The 24,431-nt window shown below is 34.6% G+C and overlaps 1 protein-coding gene across 2 annotated transcripts; it reads right to left on the reverse strand.

Annotated features, from left to right (window-relative positions):
- Nucleotides 1-254: 254 nt before the first annotated feature.
- Nucleotides 255-24,431, reverse strand: LOC133199743 (cystathionine beta-synthase-like). Of its 2 annotated transcripts, XM_061335601.1 has the most exons (17): nt 24,296-24,431; nt 22,077-22,225; nt 21,733-21,839; nt 18,324-18,458; nt 18,017-18,096; nt 17,471-17,605; nt 16,605-16,674; nt 16,407-16,498; nt 14,778-14,903; nt 14,396-14,480; nt 12,294-12,405; nt 11,633-11,713; nt 11,133-11,150; nt 8,129-8,263; nt 844-952; nt 665-749; nt 255-557 (listed from the first exon to the last, which is right to left on the reverse strand). In XM_061335601.1, the coding sequence occupies exons 2-17, from the start codon at nt 22,205-22,207 to the stop codon at nt 451-453; spliced, it is 1,608 nt and encodes a 535-aa protein (XP_061191585.1). In that variant the 5' UTR covers nt 22,208-22,225; nt 24,296-24,431; the 3' UTR covers nt 255-450. The 2 variants fall into 2 exon arrangements, with proteins under 2 accessions (XP_061191585.1, XP_061191587.1); XM_061335603.1 differs by lacking the exon at nt 11,133-11,150 and having other exon boundaries at nt 257-557; nt 24,296-24,430.

The raw sequence follows: 24,431 nt of genomic DNA on the forward strand, positions 1-24,431 counted from the left end.
CGGGGGGTATAATAAATATGATGACATTTTTATTTCACTTTACAAATAATGGATTTGTGCACCAACATGTCCAAAAAGAAAAGAAAGACTTTTCCAAACAAAAAACTCATTACAAAAATATCAATGTTTGACATTTTTTTTCAAAACTAAAAATCATAATAATTCAGATGTCAATGTCTGACATACTGAAATTCAATAGTACCCAACTCAACAACCAAAAAAAGTAAATAAAGAGAAAGCGAATTATTTGGTAAACATATACATGTATTATATTAGTTAATATTTAGAAACTTAGGACAGCTATGATAACTTTCCTTTGGTGTGAAATGTAAAAATAAATGAAAAATCTGATTTGATTCAAAAGACAAACATAAACAATTTGATTAAACATATAATATTAGAATAATAACTATCTGGTCCCAGATTGAATTTGCTTCCTTCATCTAATGTTCACTGGTTTTCAAGTTTCTGGTGCTGTGTGATAAAGTTTAGCAGATCTATCCTTGTGGCAATGCCAAAAATCATCTGTTTTTTGGACATTAAGTTATTACCTTCATCTGAAAATAAATTCTCTGATACATGTACCTCACTCAGCTGTGATTACAATTATTCAATTCTAATTAAGAAAATATAGCTATAAATGTACACCTAATGATGAACTTACATTGTCTTTGTCCATGAACAACCAAAACAAAGTGGTCAGTATCAAGCATTCTTGAAATTTCTCCTAAACTTGTTGCCATGGATACCTGAAAATATAAAGAAAGTACACAGACATTATATCATCTGGATCAATTGTTTGAGAAGCAAATGGGTAAAAATGGGTAACCAAAATATTCATACCATTTTGAATTGTTTGTACATGACTTTAGAAACTGGATCTGAGGGTTTGATCTTAGACCTCACGACCTGAGCCATCATATTGCCAACAGTCACCATTCCCATAATGTCTCTGTAATGAAAAAGGTACCTTAATTCAAATTTAGAGCTTGAAACCACTGAGTTTGACTCGGGGGGGGGGGGGGGGGGGGGGAGAAAAATATTGATTATGTGCTGCATTAATGTGTCCTACAATTAGAAGATTTGAAAAACAAAAAACAAAAGACATATGCTTTGCACTGGGAAACAAGAGGCCCATGAGCCACATCGCTCACCTGAGCACATTGGCTAGGAAAAAGCACAAATCACTTCAGTATTGAAAAGTTTAAAGGGGGGCTTGGATTATGAACTACCTGAGGATGCTTCCATATCAATATAACAAATGGCTTCGCTGTTCTTGAGCAGCAGATTTTTAAAGATTTTTTTCCTATATATTCCCTTGTTAAAATTTTGATCCCCCATTGTGGACCCCCCCCCCTCATTTGAACAAACTTGAATCTACTCTACCTGAGGATGCTTCCTTATCAATATGACTAAACATGACTTTTCTGTTAATGAAAACATTTTTTCCTATATATTCCTATGTAAAAATTTGATCCCACATTGTGGCCCCACCCTACCCCACATCAATATGACTAATTGTGACATTGCTGTTCTTGAGAAGAAGATTTTTCAAGTTTTTTTTCTGTATATTCCTATGTAAATTTGATTGCCCATTGTGGTCCCACCCTACCCCTGGGGGTCATGATTTGAACAAACTTTAATCTACACTACCTAAGAATGATTCCATATCAATATGACTAATTGTGGCTTTGTTGTTCTTGAGAGAAAGATTTTTAAAGATTTTTTTTCTATAAATTCCTATGTAAAATTTTGATCCCCCATTGTTCCCCCCCCCCCCCCCCCCCCGCTTGGGGGTCATGATTTTGTACAAACTTGAATCTACACTACCTGAGGATGCTTCCATATAAATTATGACTAATTGTGGCTTTGTTGTTTTTGAGAAAAACAATTTCAAGATTTTTCCTACATATTCCTATGTAAAACTTTGATTCCTCATTGTGGCCCCACCCTACCCCCAGGGGTCATGATTTGAACAAACTTGAATCTGCACTACCTGAGGATGATTCCATATCAATATGCCTAATTGTGGCTTTGTTGTTCTTGAGAAAAAGATTTTTAAAGATTTTTTTCTATACATTCCTATTTAAAACTTTGATCCCCCTTGTGGCCCCACCCTACCCCTGGGGGTCATGATTTGAACAAACTTGAATCTACACTACCTAAGGATGATTCCATATCAATATGACTAATTGTGGCTTAGTTGTTCTTGAGGAGAAGATTTTTAAAGATTTATTCCTATATATTCCTATGTAAAAATTTGATCCCCCATTGTGGCCCCATCCTACCCCAGGGGGTCATGATTTGAACAAACTTGAATCTACACTATGTAATGAAGGTCTCACATAAGTTTCAACTTTTACAGCCCAGTGGTTCTTGAGAAGAAGATTTTTAAAAGATACCACCAAATTTTCACTAATTCTTAATTATCTCCCCTTGAAAGAGGGTGTGGCCCTTCATTTGAAGAAACTTGAATCCCCTTTACCCAAGGATGCTTTGTGGCAAGTTTGGTTGAAATTGGCCCAGCGGTTCTGGAGAAGAAGTCGAAAATGTGAAAAGTTTACAGAGAGATGGACAGACGGACAGACAGACAGACGGACAGATGGACGACGGACAAAAAGTGATCAGAAAAGCTCACTTGAGCCTTCGGCTCAGGTGAGCTAAAAATCTTTAAAAACCTTCTTCTCAAGAACAGCAAAGCTATTAGTCATAATTATATGGAAGCATCCTCAGGTAGTATAGATTCAAGTTTGTTCAAACCATGACTTCCAGGGGAGGGTGGGGGCACAATGGACGATCAAAGTTTTACATAGGAATATATAGGAAAAATCTTCAAAAAATCTTCTTCTCAAGAACAGCAAAGCTATGAATGATTAGTCATATTTATGTGGAAGCATCCTCAGATAGTGTAGATTCAAGTTTGTTCAAATCAATACCCCCGGGAGTAGGGTGGGGCCACAAAGAAAGTTCAAACTTGTAGGAAAAAAGCCACAGTTAGTCAAAGAAATATGCACGCATCCTTAGTTAGTGTAGATTCAATTTTGTTCAAATCATACCCCCTCCCCCCTTTTTAGGGGTACGTGGGGACCACTTATGCATTTAAGCTTTTCAATACTGAACTGATTTTTGCTTTTTTCCTAGCCACAGTGCTCAGGTGAGCGTTGTGGCCCATGGGCCTCTTGTTTGACTTCTTTAGATTTTAACTTAAGCTTAAGATGTTTCTTGATTCTGGGGGAAGGCCACTTTAAACCTGATATTGTTGCTTACATGTAATATACCAGTGTTTGCTTTTGTGGTCTCTTGTCTATATGCAACATCTCTCGGAAAGGTACATGTTGGCAAACCTAAATGCATTCACGGTTTGTTACTTACGCATGCTTATAAAGTTTAAGATACAAATACACAGATTATTTGATTTATAGACATAACTAGAATCAAGTACGTTTTCCTTCATATTTGTTCACAACAATTCAAATGATAAAAATTTTGAAAACTCTGCATGTTAAACATAGCACACGTTTATGACAGATAGCAAAACTCAAAAAGATGGCGAATCATTGATTAAGAATTGGATTTCGAAGAAAATGCTTTAGACGGTAAACACAGTGTCTCATTTCTCAAATGAGCTACGTCAAGTTATCACGAAATCTTGATAGACAGTCAGTAGCAATGTCAGTAGCAATGTAAATCACTGGGTCTGTGCAGGTTCCTGGGACATTATCAGGCTGTTATCGCCATGTCGCTAAATGTATATTTTATTGAACATTTTAAACTTAGGGGACGACCATTTGATTGGGGGGGGGGACAAATTTTTCAATTTTTCCGAGTTAGATCATTTATTTTCATGTCGCTGAAGAGCGTACAGTTTGTATATTTCAAAGATGATGGAGGACAGATTATTTATTTTCCTCTTCATTGAAAAAAGTCTGACAAGCCCCCCCCCCCCCCAAAAAGCCAAATTCCAAAACTCCATTGGGGGGAGGGGGGTAGTAGCACTAGTCAAGGACAGATTATTTATTTTCTCCCTAGTCGAGGACAGACAGATTATTTATTTTCAACATTTTCGAGGACAGATTATTTACTCTCCCCCCCCCCCCCCCCCCCCCCCCCCCCCAGAGATTACGGAATAAACTTACTTCACAAACATTTTTGATTGAATTGAAACAATGTGGAATTAAAAAAAAAATCTCTAGGGTTTATATTCATTTAGAAGCAATCTCAGCTTAGCCAAATCCAACTAAAAGCATGTTAAAACTATCACCTATATAGCTGGGTAGTGTTTATTATGAAAATGCATGAGTCTAAGACGATCGAGATGGAACATGATGGAAAGGTACATGTACTTTGTATATCTAAAGGTAAAAATAAGTATGGCCGTGACAGCATGGAAGTATATTATTTTATCTCATTAGGATCAGCTTTTATACAGCCTATTGCTTCTTCACAAGAACATTCCACACAAATAAAGAATAAATGTGTGGAATTTTTTTGTCAAGTGCCTGTGACATATTTATATACAGTTGAAGTGCCATACAAAAGTGGAATAGATGTGTACATCTATTTGTTCAAGAGTTGATGCAGAAAAAATGACATCTTGTGTAAGTAAAATTTAATCTACTTGCTTTAGAAGGCAAATAACAAATTCAAAATAATGATGTCAACGAGGCGTATATGATCAAATTACGAAAATAAGGTCTAATATTTGTAGTTGGGGTTGCGCAGTTTATCCAGTATTTTATCAGTATGGTATTTGTTAGCAGTATTTTCTTTTTAAATATGAAAATATATCAAAAGGTAGAGGAACACGACATGAATAAATTCAAAACCCACAGTTCATTGCATACGTTAAATTAGTGTGAATAAACTCAAAGCAGTGAACAGGTACTCTCTGGTGTCTTCTGAGTATTCGTGAATTTACATTAAAATATCCTTATATATCTAGTAAACTCTAAAAATATCCAAACCACTGCGTCAAATATGTAGTTTTCAGATTGATGAAAGAAATCTGTATTTGAAATAGTTTATGCACAAATGTCTATGGATTTCTATCAAGATGGAGATGAAATCACACCCGATTCTATCCGCTTGTACATAGCTGAATTAAACTTTTACACCAAGTCCACAATACAGCTATAAACAATATTTAGTGAAATGCAATTATGAAAGTACGTATTACCGAAGTCGGATCCAGCGCCGGCGCGCCGGGCGTGCCCCCCCCCCCCCCCCCCCGTTTGAATTTTCTTTTGACATTTTGTTTGTATTATCCTAAAATCAAGGGAAAAACACCTCTTATTTGTTAGAATTCGTCAGTCCAGGGGGCTTCGCCCCCGGACCCCCACCTGGGCTTTACCCTGGACCCGCTGGGGGCTTCAATGCAGCCCCCAGACCCCCTTCCCCCCGTTATGAAATTCCTGGATCCGCCGCTGATTACTTATTCCAAATAAATCAGTGAGTTAACCCAAATAATTTATTTTTCCTACTAATGAGTCCATGAATATTGCATAATAGTAATTAATTAATGCTGTGGATCATTTGAACTTTTTAGCTAAATAACGTAATGCCATTTGCATTCTGTCCAATGGCACACTTCATACTAAAAATGCCATGAACAACATTACCAGCTTCAGCTGATAGTCTACGAACTTCCGGTCATATTGTAAAGTTAACCCATTCCGATTAGTGTAACTTCTGTTTGTGAACAAGAACTTTTCAAAGGTTTCTATAGTTCTGTATTTATACGTTGGAACATCAGTTTGATATGAAGAATAGAAAGGAAATGTAGAAATTATTTGTCAACATTTGATTATTGATAGTAATTGTACGTGGGTAGAATTTAAAATGTAAGGTTTATGTGAATGGCGTCTATTTACAGTTTATTGAGCTGCCTTTTTGTATGTAGAGTACAATCTTAGGTGTAGAAAGTAAGTCATACAATACATTGAACTCTGGTAGTCTACATTCTATAAAAATTAAAAAAAAACAAGATGTGTTTGTGAAACACTGATTCCCACGTATGGCAGCTCAAGGCCAAGGTAAAAGTTCAAAAAGGTCAAATGAAGGTCAAACGTGAAGGTAAGGAGTTTAAAGAATGTTTGTACCCAAAGAAAGGTCTCGTCACAAGGAATACACATATAAAATACAAGAGGCCCATGGGCCACATCGCTCACCTGAGTAACTTTGGCCATGCTGTTCTTTACAAGATTTCCCCCCTTTTAATATACCTATTGTGGCCCCGCCCTACCCCCGGGGGTCATGATTTTAACAATTTAGAATCTACACAACCCCAGGATGATTCCATATAAGTTTCAGTTTTCCTGGCCCAGTGGTTCTTGAGAAGAAGATTTTTAAAGATTTTTCTTATATATTTCAATGTAAAACTTGGATTCCCTATTGTGGCCCCGCCCTACCCCCAGGGGTCATGATTTTAACAATTTAGAATTTACACTACCCCAGGATGCTTCCATATAAGTTTCAGCTTTTCTGGCCCAGTGGTTCTTGAGAAGAAGATTTTTTAAGATTTTTCTTATGTATTTCAATGAAAAACTTGGATTCCCTATTGTGGCCCCGCCCTACCCCCGGGGGTCATGATTTTAACAATTTATAATCTACACTACCCCAGGAAGCTTCCATAAAAGTTTCAGCTTTTCTGGCCCAGTGGTTCTTGAGAAGAAGATTTTTAAAGATTTTTCATATATATTTCAATGTAAAACTTGGATTCCCTATTGTGGCCCCGCCCTACCCCTGGGGATTATGATTTGAACAATTTAAACTCAACACTACCCCAGGATGCTTCCATATAAGTTTCAGCTTTTCTGGCCCAGTGGTTCTTGAGAAGAAGATTTTTAAAGATTTTTCTTATATATTTCAATGTAAAACTTGGATTCCCTATTGTGGCCCCGCCCTACCCCCGGGGGTCATGATTTGAACAATTTAGAATCTACACTACCCCAGGATGCTTCCAAATAAGTTTCAGCTTTTCTGGCCCACTGGTTCTTGAGAAGAAGATTTTTAAAGATTTTTCTTATGTATTTCAATGAAAAACTTGGATTCCCTATTGTGGCCCCGCCCTACCCCCGGGGGTCATGATTTGAACAATTTATAATCTACACTACCCCAGGAAGCTTCCATATAAGTTTCAGCTTTTCTGGCCCAGTGGTTCTTGAGAAGAAGATTTTTTAAGATTTTTCATATATATATTTCAATGTAAAACTTGGATTCCCTATTGTGGCGCCGCCCTACCCCGGGGGTTATGATTTGAACAATTTAAATTCAACACTACCCCAGGATGCTTCCATATAAGTTTCAGCTTTTCTGCCGCAGTGGTTCTTGAGAAGAAGATTTTTAAAGATTTTTCTTATATATTTCAATGTAAAACTTGGATTCCCTATTGTGGCCCCGCCCTACCCCCGGGGGTCATGATTTTTACAATTTAGAATCTACACTACCCCAGGATGCTTCCATATAAGTTTCAACTTTTCTGGCCCAGTGGTTCTTGAGAAGAAGATTTTTTAAGATTTTTCTTATATATTTCAATGTAAAACTTGGATTCCCTATTGTGGCCCCGCCCTACCCCCGGGGGTCATGATTTTTACAATTTAGAATCTACACTACCCCAGGATGCTTCCATATAAGTTTCAGCTTTTCTGGCCCAGTGGTTCTTGAGAAGAAGATTTTTTAAGATTTTTCATATATATTTCAATGTAAAACTTGGATTCCCTATTGTGGCCCCGCCCTACCCCCGGGGGTCATGATTTGAACAATTTAGAATCTACACTATCCCAGGATGCTTCCACATAAGTTTCAGCTTTTCTGGCCCAGTGGTTCTTGAGAAGAAGATTTTTTAATGACCTCATCCTATTTTTGTCTTTTCTTGATTATCTCCCCTTGTAAGGAGACTATGCCCTTTATTTTAATAATTTACACTCCCCTTCACCCAAGGATACTTTGTACCAAGTTTGGTTAAAATTGGCCCAGTGGTTCTTCAGAAGAAGTTGAAAATGTGAAAAGTTTACAGATGGACGGACAGACGGACAGACGGACAGACAACGGGTGATCAGAAAAGCTCACTTGAGCTTTCAGCTCAGGTGAGCTAAAAAAGCAATATTACTTACTAGATTTTTTTACTTACCCTGCATCATTAACAACTGGCACTTGGTCAAAACCCTCTTTGTTGAGAAGATCAAGTGTCTCCTGGATAGTGACTGCTGGAGTCACAGTCAGAGGAGCTCTTAACTGCAGGGCACTCACATTTAATGAGGACCACCTTCAAAGGCACAATATTTTAAATGGGTTAATTTACATGTATTTACTGAAGATTAAAAAACTCTTAATTTATTAATGTTAACTCTATAGCATTAATAAATTCATCTAGGATATAGCTATGAATTAAAAAAGATGATATATATCTATATACATGTACAGCATTTAGCACATCAATAGAGAATTCAGTGTTAATGTTAACTACATAGTAGTCACTGATCACCAAATTTTAGTTTGTGCAGAATGGATGAAGCTCACACCATTTGATCATTTCTGAGCCTGTCTCTTAGAAGTTTTATTCATTCAACTATCTAGTGTCTTACTTTTAATGTCATAAAAACTTATTGTTTTTCAATAGTGCCAAGTAGATTCTATATAATAATTTAAAAGCAAACTTAGTCTGCTTTGATTTCTTACAACTGGTAGTGATCTATTTAAATAACTTATCAAAATTACTGAAATCAAAAAAAAAGAGAAAAGATTATTGCACCAAAGAAACTGCCTATTGAATAAACAATATGGCAATGTACATGCATGCTAACAAATTAAAGAAAACAATATTAATGGTTTCAAGTTTTTAATAGGAAAATAAAATATTTTTCCACTGAATGCAAAGCAAAAGCAGCAAAAATTTAAACTGCCAAGATACATCATGTAATGTCATATTTGCATGCAAAATCTACACATACTTGTTAAATATAGGTAATCAAAGATTATGAGGCTCACCTCGTCGAATGTTATTGTTATCAGTAAGTAAGGCAAACCTCAGTTCATATTTTTTTTCTAGTTAGTGTGCATTCCAAAATCAATATCCATGCGAGTTTGGTTTAAGTAAGACTTAGAGTTTCTTGGAAATGGATCTGCTCTAAAACCTTTAACCTGTTCACTAATCAAGAAAATGTTGGCCAATTCCAACATCTGGAGGAAGTCTAGAAGTGTCCATCCTTAGATGCAAGTTTTATCATAACAGGCCATATAATTATAGAGCTACACCAAAAACATTTACCTGGTCACTCAACTGAAAAAAATAGGTCAGATTCAGCATCTGAAGCAAATGTGGTAGTGTTCATCCCTAGATACATCATCCATACTTAAATGGTAATAATATGGCCAAAATTCACTCCTCTGGAAAAAGTACATCAGATTCAGCATCAGAAGCAGGTCGGTTAGTGTACATCCCTAGATGCATTGTCCATGAAAGTTTGGTCCAGGTAGGGCTTATAGTTACTTGGGAATGAACCTGCTCCAAAAAACTTTAACATGGTCACTCATCTGGAAAATAGAGGTCATATCCAGCATCCGAAGCTAGTGTGGTAGTGTCCATCCCTAGATGCATCATCCATGCAAGATTGGTTCAGGTAGGACTTATAGTTACTTGGGAATGGACTTGCTCCTAAAACTTTAACCGGGACACCAACGCCAATGCCGGGGGTACAGCATAGGCTCATCTTGACTTCTTCGTTGGAGTGAGCTAAAAATGAGCTGTACAACATGATGCCTATGGGCCTCAATCTCTACCTAAGTAACCTTGGCCTGTCTGTTTTTCATTAGGTTTTTGAGAAAAAAAATCTCTCTTACTGCCATGAAAAATTTTTAGACCCATATTGTGGTTCAACCCTAAATCCATTGGGTCGTGACTTTACTAAACTTAAATCAACACACATGGTCACTATGGGGATTCCTCAATATCAGAATGTCACATCTGACTAATGTGACCTTGTTGTTCTGGAGGAGGAGATTTTACAAGATGCCACTTAATTTTCACTATTTCTTATTTACCTTGCCCTGAAAGAGGGCATAGCCCTTAATTCAAGAAAATTGAATCCCCATCTCCAACAATGCTTTGTGGCAAATTTGGTTGAAATGTGTCCCCTGGTTCTATAGAAATTGAAAATGTGAAATTAGCTGACAGACAAATGGATGAACAGATGATAAACTTAAAGCCTTTAGCTCAGGTGAGCAAAATAAAAAAAAAAACAACAAAAAACAAACACAAAAAATACAGGAAAGGAGAACCAAAACAAAAAATACAGGAAAGGATAACCAGTAAATGAAAAAAATCTCTTCATAATTTTTTTTTAGATTTTGTTCACAAGTGATTTTTCACCTATAGTAGTTTGGGCTAGATAAGGACATCACTCAGGGTAACTCAGTAGTTAGAGCACCTTACTAGTGATACAGAGTCACAGGGTTCCATTCCCAGTCCAGCCATATATTTTCTTTATTCACTCCTTCTTTCCTACAATATTTGGTGGTCAGTGGGGGTGGGGAAAGGGGGGCTTGGTTAGATTATATATAAATTAATAGCTCTTACTCTTAGGTAAGAGAAGCGAGACTGACCGTGGGTTTCCGATGATGAATTAGTAGTTTCTTTAAAGGAACTTGTGTAGTTGTGTGTCTTTGAGGTTGTAAAACTATTTAAGGAGGGAGCAATGTAGTAGTTTGGGCTAAATGGATGGTGGATCAGCCTGGGTAGCTCAGAATTTAGAGCTGCTGACTGGTGATACAGGGGGCCCAGGTTTGATTCCTGGTCCAGCCATATATTTTCTTTATTTATTCTCCCTTTCACCGAAGAGATAAAGGGCAGGAAAAACTAAATCTACTAAAAAAAAAAAATTATTTCTTTAATGAAGAATATCAAAATTCCCTAGAAGAAATGATGAAATAAGAGAGCGTTAAAAGTGCCATTACCTAAGTATTTCAGTATATTAAAAGAATGTTTTGCACTTCAAAGTGTTTGTTAATGTATAATGTCTTTTTTGGTTTTATTTAAACTATCTCTTTCAGTATATGTATATGCACACATTATCTCACAGAAAATGATGAAAGAGTGCAAAGCATGATGAACTTGAATTACACTCAAAAATGCTGACCTGTTCTTTCCATATGGACTGTCAGAAAAATTGGGGAAAAAAATGTTAAAACCTAGCTTACTTGAGGAGTAAAATAATTTATGAAAAGATTTCTTTTTATTGTATTCTCTGAACTGAATGCATATTACTTTTAATTATTTGAATACTTCAATTTAAAAGATATTGTATATACATTTAAAAATTATTCTTAATCTTAAGCCAGTTTACAATTTTGTGGGACAAATCTCTCTTTACAGTAAATGAATTTACAAATACATTTTGTCTTTTTTATTGTTGGTGTTGTAAGTGTTTTATTAATTAAGTCATGCTGTATGTATACATATCTTTAACTCAAATGAAATCAGATCTTGAATTTTCTGAAAAATTCACAGCTATTGTGGTTGACCAAGAGATACTATGTATGGTCTTTTGAAGTTCTATTTTATGATTTGTTGATTTTTTGCAGTAACTGGTTCTCTTGAATAAATGCAAACTAGCATCTGTAAGTAATAAATACATACCATTCCTCTGCAGCCTTTGCTGATTGGCTGGCCTCAAGGAATTCCCTCTGACTCATCCAATCATCACTCAGAAACTTGGTCCTAAAAAATAAAAGGATATTATTAGAAATGGGGAAAATGTAATATATTCTATAAAGTTTAAATATCAAAGATATCAGATAAAGTTTGAACATTATTCAATGTGTAATTATCAGGAAACAATATGACATAATTATCAGATTTAAACTGCAAATCTTACTTTCTAAATTTAAACATGCATTCATCTATACTTATTTTCTTGTACTTTGCTAGAGCACAGAACATAAAAATTGGAAAGTAGTATCATATTATCATGTGGTCACTCTTGGTTTTATATCATTCTGCATGCAATTTAAAAATTGGATGGGATAATTATTGAAAAAAGGTGATCATGTCATCACTATTTGTTGGCCTAGTAGTCTTAAACACTACTGTCAAGATGTGAATATTGTTAAAACTTGTTTTGTAGGTGAATTAAATTTAACAAATATTTTTTAAAGTCTAATTCATAAAACTAGAGTTAAAAATAGATGTAAAAAAAAAAGAACCCGCAAAACCGAACAGCAAATTTACTGAACTGAACTGGCCTGAAAAATTTTGGAACCATGAGAGCCCTAATATACAGGAGTACAATGGGACTTACATATAGTTCCTGATGGAGTCTGGCAGTATCACCACACACCTCTGTCCCTCCTTAAGTCCAAAGTCTTTTGCTGCCTTCATGGCAATGGACATTGCTGAACCAGAGCTTCCACCTTTTTATTATATACAATCCACAATTTACTAACTTTACTCAAGTAAGGTTTACAATACTGGAACCTCAAAGTGTTATCTCAATGATTCCTATGAAAAATTATCTTTGAAAACACATGCTTAGTTACGTGTATATCATGTTTCTTCATCACTCACTGAAGGAGAACAGTGACATAATCACATAATCAATTGTGGGTTTCTGATGATGGCAGATGTCATTTTTTTGTAATTCATCAAAAAGAAGAATGAAAATATCTGTATGCACAGTCTCCTTTTGCTTAAATACATGTAAATTTATATGAACAAGAAATGTTTTAAAAATATATATCCTCCCTCCACACCATCATGTGGCAATATTAAAGAGGATCAACTTTGTACAGTGTATTTACTAAGTTTGATCTCTATCAGACCTTGGTATCTTTAGGGATGATTCACTTCTTTGAGGGTACAGTGGTCCAAGTTTGAAGTCTGTCATGCAAATAGTTTTCAAGATATTAAGTATTTAATATACTGGTATTCTTATATCCAGTTTGACCCTTGACCTTGTGACCTTAAAATCTACTCCTTAAAGGGTTTTTATCATGTATCTAAATTTCTTAAAAATGAAACACTATTATATTTTTGAGACGATTAATTATCATTTGACTATGAAATAATGTTGAAAACGGCCGTAATTAGATGAAAAATGCCCGTAATATAGGGTCCTCGAAGTAAAAATCTCCACTAATTAGATAGGGGTCACGTGGTACTGAAACGTCATAGGTGTCAATGGTCAATAAAACTCGTAAAGCTTATCGTAAGAAAAAATATATTGAATAGATTTTTACGCTAGATAAATAGAATACACAATATGGCTGGTTGGAATTTTGACATTGACTATATTCCTTTGGTTATGGACAGTCAATCTTTTATGCATGAACGTCTAGCAGAGAGAAATAACCAGAAAATATGCCAACAATTAGAGAGAGGTCACCGAAGACGAAGCCGTTGACAACTCGGGACTTCAACCAAATAGAAGAATTACTTTAACTTCATAAACATTTATAGATATGGGAATTTTAAATTCTTCTTCATTATTATTTTAATTAATTATATAGAAATAAATCATGTATATCTTCTATCTGTTCTAGCAGTGAATATCATGTAATAGAAATGACTCTTCTTCAATGGCGCCGTACGCCATTACGAAGTTCACAACATTTCTACTAGATTCTGTGCGACTTTTAAAAAATGCGTGTTTGTCATTTGTTATTTTTTTTAAAGGTATCTTTCCTAAAATTATTTTATAGGACAGAAAAAAAAAATCGTGATCGATCAGGCATAAACGATTGTTCTGAATGGAGATAAACATCATCGCATTTACAGAAAAATCTCTCGACCAAGTCCAGGAAATTTGGGGAAAAAATTCTTCCGTATACACAATAAGTACTTCGCTTGACCAGGATTGACACCTATGACGTCAGAGCAATGGCGCGTAACATCAGCGATCAAAATATGCACATTGAGAAATTCAAACTTTGAATCGCTGAAACATCAAAAATATTAATTTTCTAGCAAAAATTTTTTTATATATGACTTTAATAGCATGTAAACTTTGTCATATCAAAAAATTTTGAGACGTGATAAAAACCCTTTAAGAGGAGCAAATTACCAAGTTTGATAACTGTAAGCAAAGAGTTCAGAAGATATTTAGCAGAAGATATCTTCCTACAACATGAGAAGTTTGACCTTTGACCCTGGGTACTCAAAATCTACAGGGGTTGTCTACTCTGTGTGTGTGTTGGGGGGGGGGGGACTAGTGTTCCAAGCTTGATGGCTGTCAAGTAAAGGGTGCTCAAGATATTGATCAGAAAACACTTGGTCTACCAATCTACTGACCTACAGGTGTAAACCAGTATGCCCCCTTTTTTCAACCTGTTCAAGGAAGGCATAAAAATGAATTAAGCACTTTACGATACACTCTGAATCAATGGAAAGTATAAAGGTTCTTACCACAAAGTAGTCCTTCTTCTCTTATCAGTCGTCTAGCCATGATGAAAGATTCCTTATCGCAGGACTTGTACCATTTATCAACTAGCTAAAATGAAAAACAAATTATAGGACAAATCTTAACTTTCTTATGGTTTGTTCGCCTAATGCCATATTCTGTTTTACATGAAATTGACAGAGTTGTGGGATATAATATATTTTAAAACAAATACTTTTCTTCAATTTCAAATTATAAATTCAAAATACAGGTACTCTACAAGAATTACTACAATTTATGTGATGAATGAAATGCTAATTTTTAAGAAGATTCTACATAAATATACTAAGTAGTAATGTGCAAAATGACAGTATGTATATTTATACAGTGCAATTAATTGCTCAGTACCTTTCTGTCACACACAGTGGGAATAAAGTCATATCCCACTCCCTCTACCTCATAAAATGTGGTGTCAGTCTTATTCAGAGATTCTGGTTCTGCAATGACTGACCCCTCTGGATCTACTCCAATGACCTGTTTGGTCAGAAATTTACACACATGTACATATATCTGGGAGTAATGCAAAAAAAAAAAAAAAAAAAGAGAGAAAAAAAACAAGAAGCCCACGGACCACAATGCTCATCCGAGTCAACACATGATAAAAAGAATTCTATTTTTATTCACATGAAAAATTCTCTCCTTACCTCTGAGGCAGATGTTTGAATGAACTTGAATCTGCACTACCTGGGATTAATTGCATTTTAATGTTACTAATCATTGCCCTTCTGTTCTTGAGAAGAAGATTTCAATTTGAAATCATTTTCTCCTTATTTTTCCCTGTAAAACTTTGATCCCCTTTTGTGGCCCCACCCTACTCCCAGAGAGCATGCTTTGTAGAAACTTGAATCTACACTATGTAAGGAAGCTTCCATTTCAATTTCCCTAGCAGAGTTGTCATTTTTTCCTATTTTAGACACTTCTGCAATGGGTCTGCATCAAGATTTTTGACATGAGGTTAAAAAAAGATACTCCAAGGATTATTTCAAATTAAACTAATAGTTCTAGATCTACTTAGAAAATACATGTACATTGTATATACCTTAAAAAACAAACATTAGAGCAGGAATTTAATTTTTATAAATTAAAACAAAAGCACTATTTCTTGTGCTTAACACTGTGAAATAGAGCCAAAGACAGAGGTGAATGTATTAGCCAATGATAGAGAGTGCTTCCATATATGTTTTATCTTTTCTGGACTAGTGGTTCTTGAGAAGATCTTACAATGACCTCACCCAATTTTCACTCATCTTCCCTATAAAAAGGTTTCTGATCTGGTACTCTCTTCACAAACCCTTGGCTTATGGTGCTATCAAAAGTCAGAATTTTTTTTGAGTTGTGACTGGGTGGAGTCAATTGATATTGTTTGATCAATCAGTGAATGGTTGTTTAAATGATGATACATGTATCTCTGTTTGGGATATATCTTGACTCTTGAGTCTTGGGAATAAAAAGCACTAGTAAACAATGTTCCATAAGATAACATACCATTCTATAAATAGCTATGGTGTCATCCAATGAAATTGGCTCAATGGTTCTAGAGGAGAAGATGAAATTGGGAAAAGTTTACGACAATGACGACAACAGACAACAGATAAATTTCTATCAGAAAAGCTCACTTCAGCCTTGGGCTCAGGTGATCTAAAACTGATAAAGTTTTTTAAGTCATTGAATTGAATCATTTAGTCAAGATGTTAATTAGAAAAATCAAAATCAATCTGACTTTTATAAGATAAACTGATGATTTCTACACTGTCCAAAAATCAATTGTAACTCAATGCTTTTGGGCTTCATGAATTTTCTTCTGCAGTTGCCAAATTAATATATTTATCTCAAAAATGTCAATGATTATATAATGCACTGTATAAGAAAAATTTTGTGTTTCCAATGTCACTGATATTAAAACATTCAAATCATAAGAAAAATTTTGTGTTTCCAATGTCACTGATATTAAAACATTTAAATCAATCTGTTTCTTACTTTACAGTTGGGACACCTCAGCTTAATTTTGCGTGCAATTCCAGTCAGGGTTCCTCCTGTACCAGCTCCAACCACCACCATATCTACTTTGTCTGTAAATCATGAGACAGGTACATGTATATATAAAAACATTAGAAACTGAAATAGAGCTGATCCCCTCCAAGAAATAAATGATATCAAAGACAATTGTGTACTGACCATCACAAGCTTGGAGAATTTCCTCAGCAGTGCCATCAAAATGAGCTAGTGGATTGCTGGCATTACGATACTGAAATATACATGTACAATACACAGTGATGTGACATTAGTGATTATTAATCTTTTTGATTAACTATGGGACATGCTCCTGTTCAATTTTTTATTTAATTAAGACTGAACACAATGATCAATATTTCATTTTCAAATGAAAGTAAATACTTCATAATCTGGCCATATTGTCTACTAATGCCTTGTTCACATGGAGAGTTTAATTCGCAGTAAATTAATGGGAGTAAAATGATGCGAATTAAACTAATGCGAATTAAATTGCGTTCATATGACAGCTAATGCGAAGTAAACTAATGTGAATTAAAATTTTATTCCTACTATATGGCTATTCAGTAAGGCTATTATGACGTCATTTGCAAATCACGTCACATTGTGCAGAGCAGATATACATTTGAAATAATGTCATAGTGTCTGAACAGTTTTTAGTGATTAACATAGTTTTCCTTTGTTTTCCACTCAAAAATAGCACAAAAACCTATATTTGACCACCGACATGTGGCATGTGACTTAATTCTGCCCCTATGCATGCATCAAAATTTAATTCGAATTAGCTTTGCTTAGCGTTCACACGGAGCTAATGCGAAGTAATTTAATGTGCAGTAAACTAATACGATTTAAACTAATTCGCATTAAATTCTCCGTGTGAACGCGGATCAAATTTAATTTGCAGTAACTTACGTTTAATTCGAATTAAACTCTTCATGTGAACAGGGCATAAGATAGATTTCTTTTATATATTAGAATATTAAAGATAGTTTTATATGCAATTGACAACTTTAAACAAGTAATCAGTATACTTGATCAAGAATGTGGGAATTGGGAATCTCCTCCATCAGTCGTTTTGCCACTCCAATGTGGGACTCTGGTGAGTCAAACGCAGCACTGGTGGGTGTCCTCACAATCTCCGCACCAAGAGCTCGCAATACATCAACCTATAGCATGTATTTATTCAGCTAGACACTAATTTTGTCATTTCTGAACTTTTTCTCTACACTTTAAAAAATAACTTTCTAAATTTATGTACATGTATTTAATACTTGTAATAATTCTTTATCATAATCATAACTACTGATGCATTCTATACTTTTTTTTCAATTTCAAAATCATGCAGGGCTAGAAAAAATATGGCACACCTACCAGAAGCCATAAATTTTAGAGATATAAATTTTGTACTTTTGTTGGCCCAAAAGATTAGTGATGTTTAAAGCTAATTAATCTTGAATGTTAATAAAGTTTGACCATCAGCTTTAAATTTTCAAAATGACCAGTGAAAATAAAGAAATTGTCTCTAGCCTTAGAATATTCATTATACATGTAGCATGCATTTGACTTCAAGTCATTACCTTCTCCATACTCATTTTCTCAGGCATCACAATTATGCATCTGTATCCCTTCACAGCTGCAGCCAAGGCAATACCAATACCTGAAATCCATAAACATGTCTACTGAATTATTCTCAAGCATCTTATCATAAATCAGTAATATTGTAAATGTAATGTGCTGCACACATAAATAGATAACACATTTCAATATCTGATCCTTGCTGATTTAAAGTAAAACCAGAGAAAGAGAGAGAGAGAGTTTAGGTTACTGGAAATCATCTTCAAGATATGGTAAATTAAGACCTTGTTGAGCAGTAGTAAATCTGACCTGTGTTGCCAGATGTTGGCTCAATGAGGACATCACCAGGTTTTAAGATCCCTGCTGCCTCAGCATCCTCTATCATCCTCAGTCCTATCCTGTCCTTCACACTGCCACCAGCATTGAAAAATTCACATTTAGCATCTAAAATAAAATACATTTAATAGAGTAAAACTTCACACAAAAGAACAGATATAAAGGTATACAGTTAGTTCATCAGTTGAAGCACTCAAAATAACAAAGATAAAAGCATTAAGCAAATTCATTGGAAACTGCATAGCCATTTATATTATTATCCTTCAGAATAATACAGTCAATCTGATTGATTTAGAGCATGTCATGTGCGGGTAGACAATTTGTGATGTTTCCCTCAAGCGCAGGGTGACATTTGTGTTGTCACTCATTATATGACAATGAAATATAGCAAGCAAGCATGCAGGGTGACAACAGTGTTGTCTCCCTTTAGATGAAAATAAAATGTCTTAAGTGAGATAACTAATATATATTTGGGATCAGTAAACAATACATTCTAACGATGACATCAAAGTTGTTTGTTGACATATGAAATCTGAGCAGTGGGTAAGAGAACACAGGAAGTTTGATTGATATTTTCTATTCCTTTTAATTAAAGAATGAGTGCACTTTAGAGTGTCATTTGGAGCCTTTTCGGCCACCCATTTTAAGCCTTAAATTAGACTATATTGCTAAATTAATCTATGATTATTGTGCATACATATGCGTTTGATATTTATACTTCGAATTTTTTGTTAAACATATTGCTATAATTCCACACAACGTCATTGAAAAGAACATGTATAAGCCTTAAATTCTGGAAATTTGAACTGGACCACTTTCGAATTTAAGGTACCCGCAAATGGGCGGAGATATTTAAATCGCATGGAAGTGGAATGTAAACATTTGCACATTATTTCCAAATTGATTCTACAGTATGAATTTAAATGGAGGAGAGAAAGATTGTGTAGTTTCATGATTCACACAAATAATAAATGATTCATGGCCATACATATTGATCATTTTCATGATTCGTAACCATATGTTTGATGCCTAGCACCGAATTGGATCAATCTTAAGTTTTTGTATATGATAAAAAATGCCCCCTCTTTTTTCTTAAACTTTATCATTTTTCGTTTTTATATGCTGAATGCTTTTCAATTCAAAGAATGATTGTATGTTTTAAGAATGATTCACATGTACATGACTTCGATGTCACACTACATTTAATCATAATTCACTGTACATGTAGTACGTAGAGTAATACAAACGTGTAGTGAAACAAATTATACATGTATGTAGTACTCACGGTGATACATATTTTATTATATGCATGTATAGATAAATAACATTCGGAAATGAAATATAAAATATTAACTTAAAATTTGAGTCGCTAGGTTAACATGAAAACTCCAAGAAATACAAACTATCTGTAATTTAAATTAACATTTTATTGACGGAACAAGTATATTTCAGATTAAAAAACATGGTCAACGAAAATTCTACAACGTTACTATATCGATAATCACTCGCTTATGTCTTCAATATCTCTTTCATTTCGGCAATCCAAATATTGTCAGGTATGATACTAGTGTTTAGGGATGTGTCTGTAGATGCCTGCAGACCATAATACAGAGGCGACATGAGCTAACACAGCTACATACTAATCGTGCACTTGATTTGCACTGGCAGTACCAGAATTTCCTTCAAAATACCAAACGAAAAACACAATTTAGTGAAAGAAGACAAGGTAAACTTTAAGACCCTAATAACATTTTCACAAAATTCTTTATTATTTTGAAGTTGTTCAGGCCAGTACAAATGGTGAGATTTGTAGTTACTGTACATTGTATAATACAAGGATTATATTTGTATTATAATACTTTCCTGTACACACGTTTGTACGTTTTATTAGATTGTTAATAGACTTTAGGGATTTCTACGTGTTTCCCTCGCAATATTTCTCTCTCTTTCTTTCTCTCAATAATGGAAAACGAGCTCTGTTAGCAGTATCTGTTATCGTATTATTCATTGCATGAAAACTGAAAAAAAAGCATCATAATGGAAACAGCAGCGGAACACTCGTATATGTACTTGGTGCACACAATGCATCGCTAGATGAGGTGCAAATTTAAGAGAAGACCCCAGTAGTTACAAAAACTTCTTTAGAATAGATAACGCTGCATTTGAGCAACTTTTACAATTACATGTAGTTACTCCTTTTGATCTTCTTCCCATAAAACGAGTTTTCGATATTTTTACTGCTAAAGTCGACCATTATTTACCACGTGCTTTTTTTGTTATGATAAAAATAGGATAACCACAAGGTGAGTACTTTTGATTGGTCTAAAAATGAAAGGTAAGTTAAGACTTGTATTAAGAAATAGAGCATTGTCCTATTCTTAATACAGTTTTATAAGATTCGAAAAATCTTAGGATTCACCGTAGTAAAAGTCTATACATAGTCAGATTTTGTACTTAAATACATATCCGTGTGTACAGCCCTGAAGTCCATTGACAGACACAATGAAAGAATATCGAACAGTGGAATGTCACGTGAGTAAAGTGATTATAATATCAAACAGGTCAAAATAGGTTGACACTCGGTGACCTGTTAATTTAGTAGCTAACCCGAGCGTAGTTTGGAGAATTTTTTAAAAAATTACATATGAGCCGCAATTTGTCCAACATTGCCCTTTGGATATGTATAAGTTTAAATCAAAATACACATTCTGTGCAAATGAGAAGAATGGACAAGTTGCGGCTCGATGTAAAAAATGTCGTTGAAAACTGGTATGCATATGAATAACAATAGAAATGTGACAAAACTGCTAGACCCCTGTCGCAAAAACCAGTGTCGCTCAGCATTATTTAATATTTTTATGTGATATAATATATCAAGCCCTGCTCTTAAGATATTGTTTAATAATTCTGATTCAAAAAGTTTATATATTTCGGAAATTTATTATTGGCAAAGCACCGGGATCCAACTCTCATAGCTTAAGTGCACTGATCCTTTAGATTCTTCAGGATAATAAAACTATTAATTTCACCACTTACAATAATCCCATGCATACCCGGTAAGAATGCGATAAAAAAAAGCTCCTATTTGGTATCGTGTCAAAATTATTACGGATTGTTTAGAAGGGAGATATCACAAATTATCAGGACTGAGTAGGGTTGTCACCCTAGGTGCAAGCGCCTTCTGGTGACAACCCTACTAAGACCTGATAATTTGTGATGTCTCCCTTCTAAACAGTCCATAATATTGTATATTGTACTAGCATTTACACATGCATATATAAAATGAATTCACTGAATTGCATGATATAGAATGTAGATTGAATGAAAGAAAACAGTGATTTGAATTTCCTAGAACTCTGACTTCAGTATTTATTTTACTTACAAACATCACACTGGACGTCCTCTGCCTTTGTTATTCTGTTAATTCTCACCAGTGGAGTGTTACCAATATTGTACAGGATGTTCGGCATTATCTTTGGTTTTGGTTTTCTAAATGGAAAATTCAAGTCTGCTGATGCTTGTTTAATATATAAATCATTTAAAGGTTGAATACATGAAATGTTTTTTTCCACTTAAATAAAACTTTGTAATTTCAGTGGCTTACGGTAATTTTTCTTGACACACTTACAAAGATGTTAAACATGTTAATAATAAGAAAATAGAATCCAAATGGTGACAAAATTGTCTACATTAATTAGATTTGGCTAAACCAGATTTTGTACTTACAGTTCTTTGTGGTTGTGAGGTGAATCTTTCATAGACTTGGCCTCATAGTACGTGCATTTACTTGGCAAGTCTGGTCGCTGCCAGTTCCGGAAAGGACTGGTACCAGCTGCTGGGCATTTCTTTTCAGACATTGTTTCCTTGAGAAGTTTCTTGAAAAGAGTGTATAACATTTACATTACATATTTAAATCTATCAATCAATGTTTGTTAATCCAGTCTTTAAAAATAATTTTAAACACGAGGCCCATGGACCATTATGCTAATCTGAGTAACTTTGGTCCTTATTTTCTCATCAGCAGATTTTTTCCATACATATATATTCCTATGTAAAGCTTTCATCTCCTTTTGTTGTCCCACCTTACTCCCAGGGGCCATGATTTGGGGAAAAAAATTTAAGCTACAGCTACATGCTTCCACATTAATGTGACTTATGGTGGCTTTGCTGTTCTTGCCAGGAAGATATTTAAAGAATCCACATGTAAACTTTGATCCCCACTGCGACCCCACCTTTTCCGGTCACGATTTGAACAAACTTGAATCTATACTATCTGAGGAAGCTTCCACATTTGGCTTTGTGCGGTCCAGACCCTTGACCTCCCTCTTGTTCTGTGCACGTATGTCATTTGATCTCAGCCAAATTACAAAATTACAATAAGAAAATAATATTTGTACTTTATGTGTCGGATACATTGAATTTTTGAGCAAATTAACACACTTCAAACAAATTAAACAGGCACCTTAATTTTGATCCGTTACATAGGAATGTGTGCACACAGCATTAAAATATTCTTTTATAACTTATAAATAATTTAACATGTTTATGATTGATAACAATAAGAGAAAATAGTGAAAATATCCTGAGAATTTCACGCCAGATTTTTGCGAGAAACATCATGGCACGAACCATCTCAGGGCGAACAGAATCAGAGAGAAACATTCTGGATTCTATAAACATGATGATCAGTGTATGTAGTGTATACTACAACCCACGAGCAAAAATATTTTCACAATTTTTATTTCACAAGAACCCAACAACCTCCCTGTATTAAATAACATCAATTCCTTAACACTTGTCTACGAAAGCCTAGAAGGGTCAAATAAGGAAGATGAAAAAAATAATAAAAGTCGTAATAACTACTTTTTAACTCGTAATTACGACTTTTTATCTCGTTATTACGACTTAAGAAGTCGTAATAACAACTTTTTATCTCGTTATTACGACATAAGAAAGTCGTAATAATGACTTTTTATCTCGTAATTACGACTTTCTTAAGTCGTAATAACGAAGTCGTTATTACGACTTTCTTATGTCGTAATAACGACTTTTTATCTCGTAATAACGACTTCTAATCTTGTTATTACGACTTTAGAAAGTTGTAATAACGACTTTTTATCTTGTTATTACAACATAAGAAAGTCGTAATAACGACTTTTTATCTCGTAAGATAAAAAGTCGTTATTACAACTTAAGAAAGTCGTTATTACGACTTAAGAAAGTCGTAATTACGAGATAAAAAGTCGTTATAATAAGATAAAAAGTTGTTATTACGATTTTATTAAGTTGTCATTACGAGATAAAAAGTCGTTATTACGAGATAAAAAGTAGTTATTACGACTTTCTTAAGTCGTAATAACGAGATAAAAAGTAGTTATAACCAGATAAAAAGTCGTTATTACAAAAAAGTCGTAATTACGAGATAAAAAGTCGTTATTACGACTTTTTTTTTTCCATATTCTTTATTTTACCCTTCTAGGCTTACGTACTTGTCTATATCAGGTAGAGATCTATTCATATAGAAAAAAATAGCATTAATTTTGCGACCCTTTAATTTTATAAATGATCCACGTATGGGACCTATATGTAAGGGGGTAAGGAGGTCCAGAATACAACCCCCTTACCCAATCCCCTCCCTCCCCTGGCAATTTTTTAAAAAAAAATTATGTACTAAACAAAATGATCATGGCCCCCCTCCCCACTTCCTCCCTGAAGATATTATCATTATCATCTGCACGTGATCCGAAAATTTTTACTACGCAATATAGGTGGGGGGAGGGGGGGGGGCAAGCGAGTCATAATAACAAACAATGAATGACAAATGAATTCTGCCTTTTATATGTTATATTATAATTAAGTAATGCTGAACAGGACTTGATCGTTCACAAATCTTGTTCCAAATTTCGCACTCTGTAACTGTATAATTTCCAGGTCTCCCCACTTACCTGATTTTACTCAATATACCTGAAGAGGGGAAGATGAAGTCGGAGAATGACAATATAACGTTGTCCAACAAATGGGCCAATCCTCCAAGATTTACAAATTCGATTGGACGAAATTGTATTTACCCACTACGTGTAA

Source organism: Saccostrea echinata, unplaced genomic scaffold (assembly GCF_033153115.1).
Source record: "Saccostrea echinata isolate AGI-Se365-2 ecotype Australia unplaced genomic scaffold, CSIRO_AGI_Sech_v1 ptg000035l, whole genome shotgun sequence".
NCBI lineage: Eukaryota > Metazoa > Mollusca > Bivalvia > Ostreida > Ostreidae > Saccostrea > Saccostrea echinata.